This window comes from Rhipicephalus microplus, chromosome X, assembly GCF_043290135.1.
Source record: "Rhipicephalus microplus isolate Deutch F79 chromosome X, USDA_Rmic, whole genome shotgun sequence".
NCBI classification, from domain to species: Eukaryota; Metazoa; Arthropoda; class Arachnida; order Ixodida; family Ixodidae; genus Rhipicephalus; species Rhipicephalus microplus.
In genome coordinates this window covers 128,744,538-128,759,243 of record NC_134710.1, presented here as the reverse complement: position 1 = coordinate 128,759,243, position 14,706 = coordinate 128,744,538, and the positions used below count along the sequence as shown (strand labels likewise).

Genomic DNA, 14,706 nt, shown 5'->3' with positions numbered 1-14,706 from the left:
GGTTCATCTACGTAGCACTATTCAAGGCCACCATCCTCACAAGTGCTTACTGCTTCAGGTGTTAGTAATACCCCATGTTGCTGTTGTCATCGTGATGCTAGTGTAAATAACTGGTTATATAAAACATATGCTACTGCTCAACATATGTCTCAGTGTACAACATTTTTACATGTCTGTAGTGTAGTCTTGTTATGTTTCGGTCATTAAACTTATGCCACAGTCACGTTTCCTCCACATGCTTCATATAACATCAATTCCCGTGGCACGTGGGGTCTTCCGAATTTTCTGTTTTCTTAGTGGCTATTTAAACCATCTATGCCCTATGGGCACAGTATGGAAAGAGTTAAAGACTGGCAACATAAACAGTTTGTAGATTGAAGTAAATGTAGTTCAATCTTGAGCTGTTTGGTGCCATTAGAAAGTTTTGCATGAAAGTTTTGATGTCTTGCACAAGAGATTTTACTGCTCTCAGTCAAAACATAAAGCAGGCGGTCACTGATCATTTCTAATGTTTCACAGTGACTCCCACAATTCTATGTCAAGTGCCATTACAGAGTCTTATGTGCAATTGTCTTTTAGCTTGGTGCAGAAAGTGGTGTTCGAGCTGACAATTTGCAGTGGACAAGATACGTTTTCCGGTGCCTGCCAGTGGTCATTTTTCCTATCACCATGAACTTCCCAGCGGTATGCCAATGACTTTGAAAGCTTCTTAATACCGTATTCATCTGTTTACAACAACTAAACATAATAAAACACAATGTATTGGTTGCATTAATTAGTGCCTTAAATCTATGAGAGATTTTTTTTCTGGGAAATTCTCATCGAGATTTCATTGCACATATAGTAGTTGATTAGAATTCTTAAGGATTACATATATTTCGTGTGCTCAGATTTTGGTGCACGTTAAAGAACCCCAGGTAGTCAAAATTTCCGGAGCCCTTCACTGCGGCATCTCTCATAATCATATTGTGACGACGCGAGATTGACGAGCACACAAAGCGCCTCAAACAAAGACGATTTATCGATCGCAGGAAACAGACTGCAACGACTTCTTCGTCTTTTGCCCTCGGCCAAGGACACTCGCGCTGCTTCGTTGTCCTCACCACTGGCACATACGCGCGGCATTATTCCCCCTTTTAAAAAAAACATCGTCCCGATGTTTAACGTTTGAAAAGCAAGTCGAAACCAAAACTGCACAGTTAGTCACTGAAAGTAAGGCTTCATCCGAAGCACGTGAACGATTTCTGGTGAATGTCTGCGCCGCTTTGAACACTGCACGCCGTCCGGAACAACCTCGTAGTTGACGTCACTGATGCGTCTCAAAACCTTGTAGGGTCCGAAGTATCTTCGCAACAGCTTTTCGGAGAGCCCACGCTGACGAATAGGTGTCCAAACTCATGCTTTGTCGTCCACGTTGTATATGACGGGTCTGTGCCGGAGGTTGTAATGTTTGGCATCGTCGTCTTGCTGTTTGGTGATTTGCAACCTGGCAAGTTGTCTGGCTTCTTCTGCTAGCAGGGTAAACTCTTCGACGTCCGTCTCATTGCCATCATTTTCATGAGGGAGCATTGCGTCTGACATTGTTGTAACCTCGCGTCCGTAAAGGAGACTAAAGGGTGTCTTCCGAGTGGTCTCCTGACGAGCCGTGTTGTACGCAAACGTGAGGTAGGGCAAAATGATGTCCCAGTTCTTGTGCTCTACATCTACGTACATGCTGATCATGTCAGCCAGGGTCTTGTTGAGGCGTTCGGTGAGCTCGTTGGTCTGGGGATGATACGCTGTTGTCTTCCTGTGAGCTGTACCACTTAGTCGGAAAATGGTGTCCAAAAGCTCGGCCATGAACGCAGTACCTCTGTCGGTGATGACTATTGTGGGAGCACCGTGTCTTAAGACGATGGCTTCGATGAAAAATTGAGCTGCTTCAGCTGTCGTTGCCCGTGACGGAGCGCCTGTCTCCACGTATCGGGTCAGGTAATCCGTGTCGGCGATTATCCACCTGTTTCCAGTGGCAGACTTTGGGAAGGGGCCCAGAAAATCCATGCCAATTTGTGGAAACTGTCGCCAGCACTCAGACAGGCTGCAGCAGGCCAGCTGGTTTGATGGATGGTGGCTTGCGGCGCTGGCAATCTAGGCATGCCTGCACGTAAGTTTTGACAACTTCGGCAAGTCTTGGCCAGTAATAGTTCGGCCTTATCCTCGCCAATGTTCTTGCGTAGCCCAAGTGACCAGCGGTAGGTTCGTCGTGACAGGCTTGCAGTACCTCACGGCGAAGCAAAGAAGGAACGACGAGCAAGTAGCTGCTGTCGGTGGGTGAAAAGTTTCTCTTATAAAGAACGTCATTTCGCAAGCAGTACGGCGGGAGTCCTCTCGCAAATAACTTTGGAACGCTATTCGTTCACCCTTGTAGGTAATCTATAAGTGATAGCAGCTCAGCATCGCCACGCTGCTGTTGAGAAAAGGCGGCAGTGTCCACAATTCCGGGAAAGGCCGTGTCGTCGTTGTCCGGGGATGCCGTCTCAACAGGAGACCGAGAAAGACAGTCGGCATCGGTGTGTCGTTTTCTCGACTTGTAGGCAACAGTGAAGCCAAATTCTTGAAGCCAAAGACTCCATCGTGCAAGGCGGCCAGACGGATCTTTCAAGTTGACTAACCAACAGAGAGAGTGGTGATCACTGATAACGGTGAATGGGCGGCCGTACAAATAAGGACGAAACTTCAGGACTGCCCATACCATTGCGAGACATTCTTTTTTCCGTCGTAGTGTAATTAGCTTCAGCTCGGGACAGCGTCCTGCTGGCGTAGGCGATCACGTTTTCGTTGTTGTCCTTCGACTGTACGAGCACTGCTCCAAGACCCACATTACTAGCGTCTGTATGAAGTATTGTTGGCGCGTCATCATCAAAGTGGGCCAGCACGGGGGGTGTTTGCATGCGCCGACGAAGCTCGTGAAATTCCTGCTGTTGGTCTTCGCCCCATCTGAAGGGTGTATCTTCCCGAGTAAGCTGTGTCAATGGCCATGCGATGCACGAAAAATTAGCAATAAACCGCCGGTAATAGGCACAGATTCCTAAAAAACGTCGCACTGATTTTTTGTCTGATGGCGTCGGGAAGCTTGCCACGGCAGCAATTTTATCTGGGTCGGGTCGGATCCCTTGGCTGCTCACGACGTGACCGAGGAATTGAAGTTCGTGGAAGTCGAAATGGCACTTTTCTGGTTTTAGAGTAAGACCGGCCAAGCATATTGCTTCAAAAACTGCTTCGAGCCTTCGTAAGTGTTCTTCGAAAGTCGCCGAAAAGACAATCACGTCGTCGAGGTACACCAAGCAGGTTTGCCACTTAAGTCTCGACAGAACCGTGTCCATGAGACGCTGGAATGTTGCTGGCGCCGAACACAAACCGAAAGGAAGAACCTGAAATTCATAAAGTCCATTGGGCGTAACAAAAGCGGTCTTCTCACGATCTCTCTAATCCACTTCAATTTGCCAGTAACCGCTTTTTAAGTCCACAGACGAAAAGTAGCGTGCGTTTCGTAGTCTATTCAATAAATCATCAATACGCGGCAGAGGGTAGACGTCCTTCTTTGTGATCTGAATAAGCTTACGGTAGTCGACGCAGAAACGCAAGCTACCGTCCTTCTTTTTGACGAGTACTACAGGTGATGCCCAAGGACTGTTAGACGGCCGAATAACACCATCTTCTAGCATCGTTTTCACCTGTTTTTGAATTGCCTCACGCTCCTTTGGGGCGACTCGATAAGGATTTTGCCGGACGGGTCTGGCGTCGGAATCCTTGATGATGCGGTGTTTCGTCAGTGCTGTTTGACTAACTCTTGTTGTGGATGAGAAGCAGCCGTGGAACTTGTTGATCAGCGTGAGAAGGCAATCTCGCTCAATGAGAGATAACATTGGACCAACGTCGACAGGTATCGGTGTAGTGACAGTAGACGCTGCTGCTTCCTCCACTAAATGACAATCTTCTGTTTGCGAGAGTTCGTCAAAATAGGCAATAGCCGTGCCTTTAACTATGTGTCGGCGTTCTCTGCTGAAATTTGTCAATAGTAGTTCAGCGCATCCGTCAATAACAGTGATGACAGCCCTGGCAACAGAAATGCCGCTAGTGAATGCGAGCTCCTTGATGTGTTCAGCAATGCCAGTACCGTTTTGTAACTTGTCACAGTGCATGGATACGAGGGAACAACTTCGTGGCGGCAGTATGACGTCGTCATCGGCAATACGGAAGCGAGGTGGCTGGTGTTCCTCATCTGTAGCAGTCTCCGAGCTTACAGTGAATGTTACCCTTGTGTCACAGATGTCAATCGCAGCCCCGTATTCGCGCAAGTAATCCATTCCCAATATGAGCTGTTTACAGCACTCGTGAAGAATGACGAGGGTGGCGACAAAGGTGGAACCAGCGATGAAGAGTCGGGCCGTGCACTTTGCAACTGGTGTCATCATTTGACCTCCTGCATTTCTTATATTGGGTCCCTGCCATGGCATCTTGACCTTGCTTAGTCTGTCGGCTAGTCGCAGGCTTATTATAGAAAAGTGGGAGCCGGTGGCCACAAGAGCCGTCACTTGGGGGCCGTCAATGTGAACGACGAGGTCAGCGCTGATAACGTCGGTTACGTTGGCAGTTGTTCCATTCGTTGCATTAGTCGTTGCTGTCGTTGTCTTCGGCATCGGTGGCTTCGAGCTGTTATATGTCTGCAATGGGGGCTGTTCGGAAGTTCGATTAATGGCAACCCCACCCCCCGAGGTCGCTGCGTCTAGTTTTCCCGTCGTGGGCTAGGGGACCTGCCCCTGGTGACGTCGGCAAAACTGCGACGATTAGGTGAAGTGCCCTGTGCAGGAGATGGAGAACGTGACCCGGGCCTCATTGGATTCTGCGGCGGTGTGTGCATAGGAGTGTCATTGTTCGTGCGTTGATCGTCGTACGTAGCGTAATCATGGTAGCGAGGAAATATCGAGTACTCAGCGTCGCGATAACGGCAAACTTTGTAAACGTGCCCGGCTTTGCCACAATGAAAGCATACCAGTCGACGGTCAGCGGTACGCCACAAATCAGTTTTCCGACGCTGGTAGGTAAATGGGGACTCACTATTGAACCACATTGTGGGCTTCACAATTTGGCTAAATGGCATTCGTCTTGTTGGCGAGATTGGTGCGGTTGGGAAAGTCGTCGGCGGTGACAGCGGCTGTGTTTGCAGGGTTGGTGGTGGTCCAGTCATTGGAGTCTGCTGTGCTGAAGGGGCGACGACGGGGCGTCGGACTGCATCAGCATAAGTAAAATGTCGTCGCACACCATTATAGCCGGATGAAGAGAGAGCCTGGCAGACCTCATCCCGGACAACATCAGCGACAAAAGACAATGCCGGCGTCGGTTCAGTTGCTGGAATTAAACCAAGCTGCCGAAGCTCCTCCCTCAAAATCTCCCGGATGACTTCCCGCAGAGGCCTGTCGTTGTCGCAGAGGCTCGTCGCAGTCGTAACAGGGCTACTCGCTCGAACGTTGACCGGGTTCTGCTGGCGGTATTGTTGCTGTAGGGCCCATTCAATAGCTGTGGCTTTTTTCGTGAACTCAGCTACTGTTGTTGGCGGATTTCTCACAAGCCCAGCAAACAGTTGCTTCTTTACGCCTCGCATTAGATACCGCAGCTTCCTGTCTTCCGGCATCTCACGATCCGCCCTGCCGAAAAGACGGGTCATGTCCTCGGCGAACATAGCGACGCTCTCATTTGGTTTTTGAATTCGAGCTTCCAAGAGACGTTGCGCATTCTCTTTTCTGTCAAGACTACTGAAGGTGTCGATCAGCTGGTTGCGGAAGTCGTCCCACTTAGCCATGCTTCATTCCCTGTTGTACCACGTCTGGGTGTTGTCTTTCAGGTAGGAGTACACATTCACGAGCTTGTCTTCTGGGGTGGCCCACTGGTTGTACTTTGCGCAGCGTTCGAACTGGTCCAGCCAGTCTTGTGCATCTTCATAGGTCTCACCATGAAAGCAGTCAGGAATCATAGGATTCTAAAGTGTCATGTGCGATGTAGCTGCAGTGGCCATGGTGGTTGAAGGAGGCAAGCGATTGCTGGCAGTTTCTGGCAAGGGATTGAGCTCGGGAGCTAGGCCTCGCAGACGGCGGCTGGAACGGTGAACTGGTGTGTCGACGAGTGGTAGTGATTCCGGGCTCGAATGTCGAGTCCGCGAAGGGGTGCCAAGCATGAAGACGTACCCAGCATCTCCACCAGTGTGAAGACGCGAGATTGACGAGCACACAAAGTGCCTGAAACAAATACGTTTTATCGATCGCAGGAAACAGACTGCAAGGACTTCTTCGTCTTTTGCCCTCGGCCAAGGACACTCGCGCTGCTTCGTTGTCCTCACCACTGGCACATACGCGCGGCAATATGGTGGTTTTGGGGCGTTAAACCCCACATATCAATCAATCAATAAATCAGGATTACATGTATTAAGAAAACACAGGCAGATGACATCTTAGGTGACAGTTGAGTGATATGTTTTCATGTGTGCAGTTTTATATTTTGTTTACCATTGAATAAATGGATAAACAAGCGTAAAAAATAATTTTTATATCACTTGATTTAAAAGGGACCTTGAAGCACCCAGGGAAATTTGCAGACAACTGTCAGTTTCTCTTGAAAGTGTGCAGTTCGTGTTAGAATTCGCAGAACATATCTTCGAGCACTCGAGCCTGTTTAGTGAATTGAGCCAATAAAATATGTGTCCCACAGGGCCCGTAGTTGTGAGCCTACTATTGGTCAAGTCATGTTTTGTCAGGGTTTTACCTATAGTGGGCAGTAGTAAAAATGTTGCCCACCAAGGGCGTAGGCATAAACATCTATTGGGGGGGGGGGGGGGGGGAAGGGCATTCACTTGACCTAAAGATAGGAAGCACCCCCTCTAAATTTTTTTGCTCTGTATACCATGGCGTAAAGCAGTTTGGGGGGAAGCATGGGTGCTGTGTGCTTCCCCCTGGCTACATCACTGCCGCCCAACATTCGGTTTCACTGCCCGCCACTCTGGTTTGCCACCCACTGCTTTTAATAGACTGCCCACTGCTCCCTCCCACCACCTGGTCATGTAAAAAGTACCGTATTTATGTGCGTAATTTGCGCACCCCTAATATTTTGCCAGCTTTTTGGGAAAAAATATTTACTCGCATATTTCGCGCTCCCTGCCCGCCCGAGCCTGCTTGCCGGCGTGCACCCCTTTGGACATTTCGGTGCTTCGGCCAGGTGCGCGCCTGGCCGAGCAGACGAGTGCAGTCAAACAGGCTGCGAGTCTGAAGTTCCTTCCTCCGAGGACTTCCCAGGAACTAGGGTCCCTATAATACCGCACGTGAACACAAATCTGTTGGCGGCTCGCTGGAACTCAAGCGTTTGCCTCCCCCTATCTCCCTATCTCTACCACCGCGATAATGGCAGGAGTGCACGCTCGCGTCACAGCACAGACAACTTTCTGCATCGGAGGCGTGCGAGGACCTGTCGCACCAACTGATTCACTCGTTCTCTGCGTCCGCACCGCTACGCACGCTTGGTCGATTTCAGAAGTTTAGGTTTCGCCATTCGGCCAACGCATTTTGATGGTTTTCTTGCGATGTGCTACACTAAAATTAATTACGATGAAATTGAAGCTTCCTGTTGCAAATTTTGCCGGAAAAAAAAACGGGAAGCATGCCGCCGCAAAGCAATTCAAAGGGACGTACATCGATCAATGTGATGGCCGGTGCAGAAAGCAGAAGTGTGCGCGCTTGCTTATGCAAGTTTCCTGCCATTGAAAAAGGCCTTTTTAAATATGTGCAAATGCTTTGTTATTTCGGTATCGCCGTGTCGTGGGACCTAGTTTCTCCCAACATTTTCTAAAGAGCATCAAGAAAATGAAGCGGTTTGAATGCGCTCAATGGAACCAAGGATGCGTCCCTCTGGGAGGGCAGTGGCAGCGGCCGCGACGATGATTCCCAATCGGACTTCGCGATCAGTGATTGCTGCTAGACCGCTTGTAACCGGACCTGACTGATTAAGGCACGCGTTAATTCTTTAAAAATTAATAAATGCGCTTAGTTTGTGCTGCAATTTTTTTAATACATACGCTGCGCACGTTAGGACGGTGACTCAATGTTTTGTGTGCGGTCGCGAAATTCCTGTGTAATTTGTGCACCCCCTTCTCAAGGACCCAAAATTGTGAAAAAGAGTGTGCAAATTATGTGAGTAAATATAATAGTCTGAACAAGAGGCATTTTCGTTTGAAAGATAGACAACTTCAATGTCAGCGCTAGAACATAAGCACCCTTACTTCTGTTTTCTATGTGCATCATAGATGCCAGGAGTGCACCACCATAATTGAAATATGGATGTGTGTTGAGAACTCGGAACTCTTGAAATTATTAAACTATAAACTCAATATCCTGCACATCCTTCTCCTCACCTATGCTTTCAAGATGTCTGCTCCAAAAGAATTTCTTGGCAGAATCCTGGTGTAATAATTTGGTATCTTGTTATAAGGACCAGCTTTAAAGCATTCACTGGTGAGTTACAGCTAAATAGGTTCGCATTTCGTAAATTTCTCTGAAACTTTTGTTGTGTAGTGGGGCAGGAGAATTTGGAAAATAATTTTGCTTTGTGGCTCATTTTTTGGTGACATATATTTTGTAAAGACGTCTCAGTATTCCTAAGTACACAAGTAAGTCTGTAGCAAACACTGGCTGCAATTATGTAATAGTAATGTGTGTATTATATGAACTAAACGTCTGTTAACTTTGGTTTAGTTCATTCAAAGGTTAATGAGTTCTAGCCGTGGAACCTTTTGGTTACACTAACGCAACTTACCGGCCTCAAATACTCTTAATTATCTGTACAACACTGTTTTGATGGAGTAATTGAGCATTGTTTGGTTATTTAATTGATTCTGTCTCTGTCTTTCTATAGGAAGATAGGGAGTGTCTTGGTATCTGCAATGCAGTTTTTACTAATGAATGCAGGCTCTCTTGTGCTACTGGGTCACAAGCAACATGTTTACCCTGTGTCAAGTGGGTGTGCTTCGCATTGAAGCAGTACGGAAACGCTTAGACATACCAGCACTGATCAAGCACCCGAAGAGTGAATTAAAGCTTTCGAATAAAGGATTTGTGGAAGGTGTCAGGGAATGTAAGTCTCTTTCAGTCTCTTTTCTGTAAATGTGGATATTTTGGTATTGCTATATTGTATTTGCTCATGTCATATTATATAAGTGAAAGTGTGTGTAAAGTGGTTCTCAAATGAGGTTTCATAGAACCCAAGGGGATCTGGGAACACCCGTTTAAATAAAAAACCACATGCTTCACACTGTGCTGTGTTGTTACCCCTTCCCCCTTTTTGTTTTTATTTCTTCATGGGATCCTTCACCTCCAGTTCACAAGGGTCCCCTTGAAATTCATGGTTGACAAACACTGGTTTAAAGGTTTTCTCAAAAAGCTCATAAACCACGTTTAATATATATATTTTTAATTTCAAGTACTAAACACACAGATAGAGTTCAGAATGGCATCATGATCGACAGTGCCAAATGCAGCAGTGAATGCACCACAAACTACAAAAAATGATAAATAACACTCGTGCTTCTCCAATTTTTTTTAACATTTCAAGTAGTAAATACATGCATAGAGTTCACTATGATGTCATGATCAGCAGTGCCAAAACACGGCAGTGGACGCACCACCACAAACTACAAAAAGAAAAGTCACAGCTTTGCCGCAAAGGCGAAGCAATGAACGCGATAGCAACAAGTTGGAAAGTCATCCCCAGAATGACAAGCAAATCGAAACGTGCCCCGCGTTTCTTACGCACAAATAACACACGAAATGCACTCACTGGTATAGATGAACGCGAATAAGCGTCTCAATTGTTACCTCGCGGTGTTTGAAAAGCGCGCTGTACGGAGACTGTACAACAATCGCAATGACCTTTGTGCACCCGGTTACTACAACAGAATCGTTCCGGTGAAAGCCAAAGGAAAGCCAAGACCTACGATCCTCTCCACCGCGAGATAAAGGCACGCGACTGAGCGTCCACCCCCTACTCTCTACGGCGCAAAGTACGCGTGGGAGATGAGAGCACGGCCGCGGCGTCGGGACAGTGTGGCGACGCGCACTCATTGCGCTATCTTGCTGATAATGCTGAAAACACCATAGTTCTCCCCCCCCCCCCCCCCCCCCCCCCCCCTCTGAGATGACCATCACCAGCGGTAAGTGGTAGATATAGCTTGCCGTTTGAACGTTGAGGGACATGCTTTTCCGTGGCTCAGGGTTTAATGCCTCGCACTCACATTTCAAAGGTCCCAAGTTCGATTCCGCGCGCTGGAGTCTTTTTCCAGATTTTTTTTTCCTTGCGTTTTTGTATATATAGATACGTATACATATACAGTGAGTGACTGCGACACCCACATCAACGGCGAAATACAGCTGAGAGTGTACATACAATTGCTATCGCAATGGAAGATAAATAACTCTCGAGCTTCTTTTTTGGCCTAGCAGTATCCTCACAGTTGGTTGTGACAGCACTAAGAGAATCTGGTTATGTTAGCAACAGCAACAATCCGTTTGTCTGCCTGAAGTACAGTGTAAGAATAAGTCAAGTTCTGACACTCACCGCTCCGCGTAAGACGAGGGCGAGGGTAGATTAAAGTTCACCTATGACCTTGAGCTACAAGTAGTTTCCGTCGGGCAAGTTGAGATGGAGCTACTGTATGGGACCCCAGGTATTCGCGCAGTGTTCATTCTGAAATTCGCTTGCAAAAGAACGTCTTCCTGAAGGCTTTGTGTGCATGAGATTTTGTAATTTAGAAACGCGTTGCTCTGTGCCTGTGAGCCCTGCCAGTGCATTTGTTTTGCTGATTCGCACTTTGTGATTCAGTGCACGTATACCTTGACACTGCATATGACTCCGAGTATGCGTCAGTGGCCTTGTCGCTGGCTATGCCTTGAAATGGGAAGTGGTGTTTTGTCCTGAATTACAAGTCAAAGTATCGGACTTGTACAGAGCGTGTATCACTTTTCAAGGCTCTGGGTGAGCCGGAGCGCTTGGATAAGTGGAGACCGGCAATTCCGAGAGCTGACAGAGTCTTGCAGCCTACTGGCCATGTGTGTGTGAAGCATTTCCCAGAAGAAGGGATCTCTGCCACATGTCATGTATCATACAAGGGAAACATCCTGTTGCACCTACTCTCACTTGGGATGCTGTGCCTGCCATTTTACCGGGGCTGCCCAAAATGCAGTAAAAACCCAGGAAAGCTCTGCTAAAACAGCTGGCTCTACTGCCGACTTCTCAGAAGTGACGAAGGCCAAAAGGTTTAACTGCACCTGAAGTGTCTGACACAACAGCTGGAAGTACGTGAACATTATTGCCTGTGGAGACAGCGACTCCACAGCATGGTGATGATAAATCGACAGGAACACTATGCAAAAGGCAGTGCTTCGACTTCGGCAGGGATGGGCCTCCTCCACAGGGAGAGGAGGATGCCTCTCAACACGACACTGATAATGTGTGCCTATGCGCTACAGACTCAGGTCCTTATCACGTCGTAAAAGTAATTTCTTGTTTTAAATTCAGATGCCACTTTTTTCAGCTGTCTCTTAAACTATGCCTATTTGAACCAAAAAACAATAAATGTTGTAAAATAGCCAGTGAACAGAAATTATTGTAGATACTATTTCTGTGATGCAGCCGTGTTTTTGTTTTGTTTTTACGTTCACTATATTCGCGTGATTATAATTAGTTTGCCATGCTTGATGTTCTTAAGCCAGATTTTCTTGTTTTTGGGTGTCGCTAGCGTTTCATCACTGTCCTGGCGCACTTCCGAGCAGGGTACTTATGAAACGACACCGTTTATTAAGGTGAAGGCCTTAGATAGTCTTAGATGCCTCATCAAACGCAAAATATGATAGTCGGCCTACCGCGTAGGCGGTGTAAGGGACGAGTTGCACAAAATATATTGCTTTAGGTAGTACGCTCACTTTCACTGTCTGATAAGCATTTTATAAAGTTGAAGTTCATGTGGCTTAGTTATTTCAAATAGCGCGAAGTATGGCTGATGGCACTGGCCCGACAGTCCCCACATGGGTGGGTACGGGTTAACCCAGGGTTGAACTCCGAGACCAAATGAAGTTCTTCCCACTATTCTATGCTGCTTACACTGCCAGAGGGAAAAATGGAGTTGTCTGCGTGACGCTAACAGCAAGTCTGGCAAGGGTAGTGTGTCGATTGAAGTTCTTAATAGAACGCATGTAAGTTTCGTAATACATTAGTTCAAAGCTTCCTGACTATGTTTTTCGTTCATTTTGCTAAGCAACCAGAATGCGACAGCCCTTGCGCACACGCACACATATCCATACACGCACTCACATACATACTCAAACACATGCACGCAGACCTTTTGCTCTCGGGCAGCTATCCTTATTGCAAACACATCAAATTCTTTTTCACGAACAATGCTGCTTTTTTTGTTTTGTTTTGAACCAAAAATGCCGACACCAGAATTTCACTGATACGAGCTGTTATAGTGCTGTCGCATCAAAATGCGACTGCTCTTCAGGCCATCGTTTGCTGCTGTCGGAGCATTCATATGACAAAAACACTGTTAGCAAATAAGCTGCACATAAAATTAAGAAATCAATTGCATTACAGCAGGGTCACAGTGTAGTAATTTACAGACATCGATGTACATTCGTATGTCGAGCGTAATAAACAAGTGAGGCTCTGCAGCAATAACCTTCTACATGCTGATCGGAGTCGCTCCCTAGTGAGAACCTTGACCCAACCTCCGTTGGCACCATCTCTCGCATCAAACGGAAACAGCCCAGATGAAGAACATACTAATTTAAACATGGCGATGGGTGCAGTGTCATCACCCAACTTATTCTTACACTGTGGCCAGAAGGTATGCGCATTCCCTGCTTTTCCTTTTTATGTGGCAAGGAGGAACACTTGGCAAGGTGGAGAGGTACGCTGACAAATGTAGTGTAGTGAAGGCAATAGCGCAGCGAGCAAAGGCTGCATTTCGATCATTGAACACGTATAACCCTGCCATCATGGACTACTCCAAAAATATTCTTGTGGCCACGTGTGCATTGCAGGCTTGTACACAACTGTAACACCACAGCTAAATTATGACCTCTGGGTGGTTTAGAGGCCTTTTGAAAGCTTGATTAATAACGTTTTTGTTTATATTAAACAGCTGCGTGTTCTCTACAAAGCTCAACATTTCGAATTGAAACCCTTTGTTCTCAGTACATCTAGTGAATGATTTGTATGTAACCAGATGTTAACAATCTAGCTATGATTGCACATTTCTGAACAACATTTAATGCTGCCGGGATCGTATTTACATTCATTGTATTTACATTGATTGTATTTACCAGATTGTATTTACATTGCTACGAGGGCATCACTTTTTTCTGCAGCCAGCTGCATAGTAGAATTTCTAGAAAGACTGGGCCCTTTGATATGGCTCGTGTGGTGCCTGTGCAATGCTGAGCTTCAATATTTAATACTTGTGTCACATGGGCAGTTTTGAAAGGCTCCATGCCATGGAGCTTTTGAAGGGTCGATGGAGTTGTGGCACTGCTACATGGCAGCTTTGAGCAGCCATTGATTGAGCGGCCGCCCGTCGTCCCTTTAGCGCTGTGTACAATCAGAAATGACCTTGGGGGTACACCAGCTCGCAGTCACTGGGGACCGAATCTACTGCCTTGAATGTGCCATATCAGGACTTCAGTAAACTAAGCAGCACTATAGCCTCGGGAATTGAGTCCTTCCATACACTAATGTTGCATTACTTGTCAGATGCCTGTCTGTGTTTTGTTACGATGTTAGAATGAATTATGTTAGTAAATACAGACTGACTTACCCAGACTTGATCACAACTTATTCAAAGATTTACATTACTGCTTTCTTTTTCACTTTCAGCCTTCACAAACAGCCGCATTGCCCGTGAGATTGAAGAAAGGGCTAAGGCAGACGAGATGCGATTCAAGAAAGCTGGGATAGGTCCAGTGGTTAAGACTTATACATATGATCCTACCAAGCAGGCTTTTGCCAAAGGAGCTGGTTCGAACCAGAAAATCAACGGTTAAGATTTTTTGGAACAGCACGATGCCAAAGTGCCTGTTTTAGTCTCAACGAATAGGTCAGCAGTAGCTGCTTGTAAATAAACTAAATGTATAAACCTTATTACAGATTCTGTGATTTATTTTATTGCTATGTGTATTGCATACTACTTTGCTGTCGTGATTGTACCACCATCCTAGCTAGCATTTTCTCTTCCATAAGTGCTCTTTCTGGTTTTCCTGTGGGTAGTAAGCCACCTAGTTACATTGTTTGTCATGAATTTATCGTGTTGGCATTGATGTTGTGTCTCGCTGATCATCAGCCCTGCTATGTCCGAAAGGTCTTGTGAACTTAGTGACCTATTTTAGAATTCAAGGTTATACCTGATTTGATACAATGTTTGTGCACCTTAAATTTTGTTTTGGTAATTACAAAATTAATAAAGCGCCGAGACAAATGTGAGAAGTGCCACTTGTGTGGTTGTGACGGCACGTACCCACAGCAGCTGTGGTGTAGAGCAAGCATTGTACTGGGCACCCATAAAAACTTCTGTCAATCGTAGGGTATACAACTTCGGCACACCTGTCATTTTGAGAGAGTCATGTTAGCTTCATTCAC

The 14,706-nt window shown here is 46.5% G+C and overlaps 1 protein-coding gene across 1 annotated transcript in view; it reads left to right on the top strand.

The window, feature by feature from the left end:
- OXA1L (OXA1L mitochondrial inner membrane protein) overlaps nt 1-14,211 on the top strand; it is a 55,485-nt gene extending 41,274 nt beyond the window's left edge. The window contains exons 7-9 of the mRNA XM_037427711.2: nt 580-684; nt 8,988-9,153; nt 13,948-14,211. Of these exons, the coding sequence (XP_037283608.1) occupies nt 580-684; nt 8,988-9,153; nt 13,948-14,114 (438 nt within the window). The 3' untranslated portion in view covers nt 14,115-14,211. The remainder of the gene's footprint in view (nt 1-579; nt 685-8,987; nt 9,154-13,947) is intronic.
- Nucleotides 14,212-14,706: the final 495 nt, after the last annotated feature.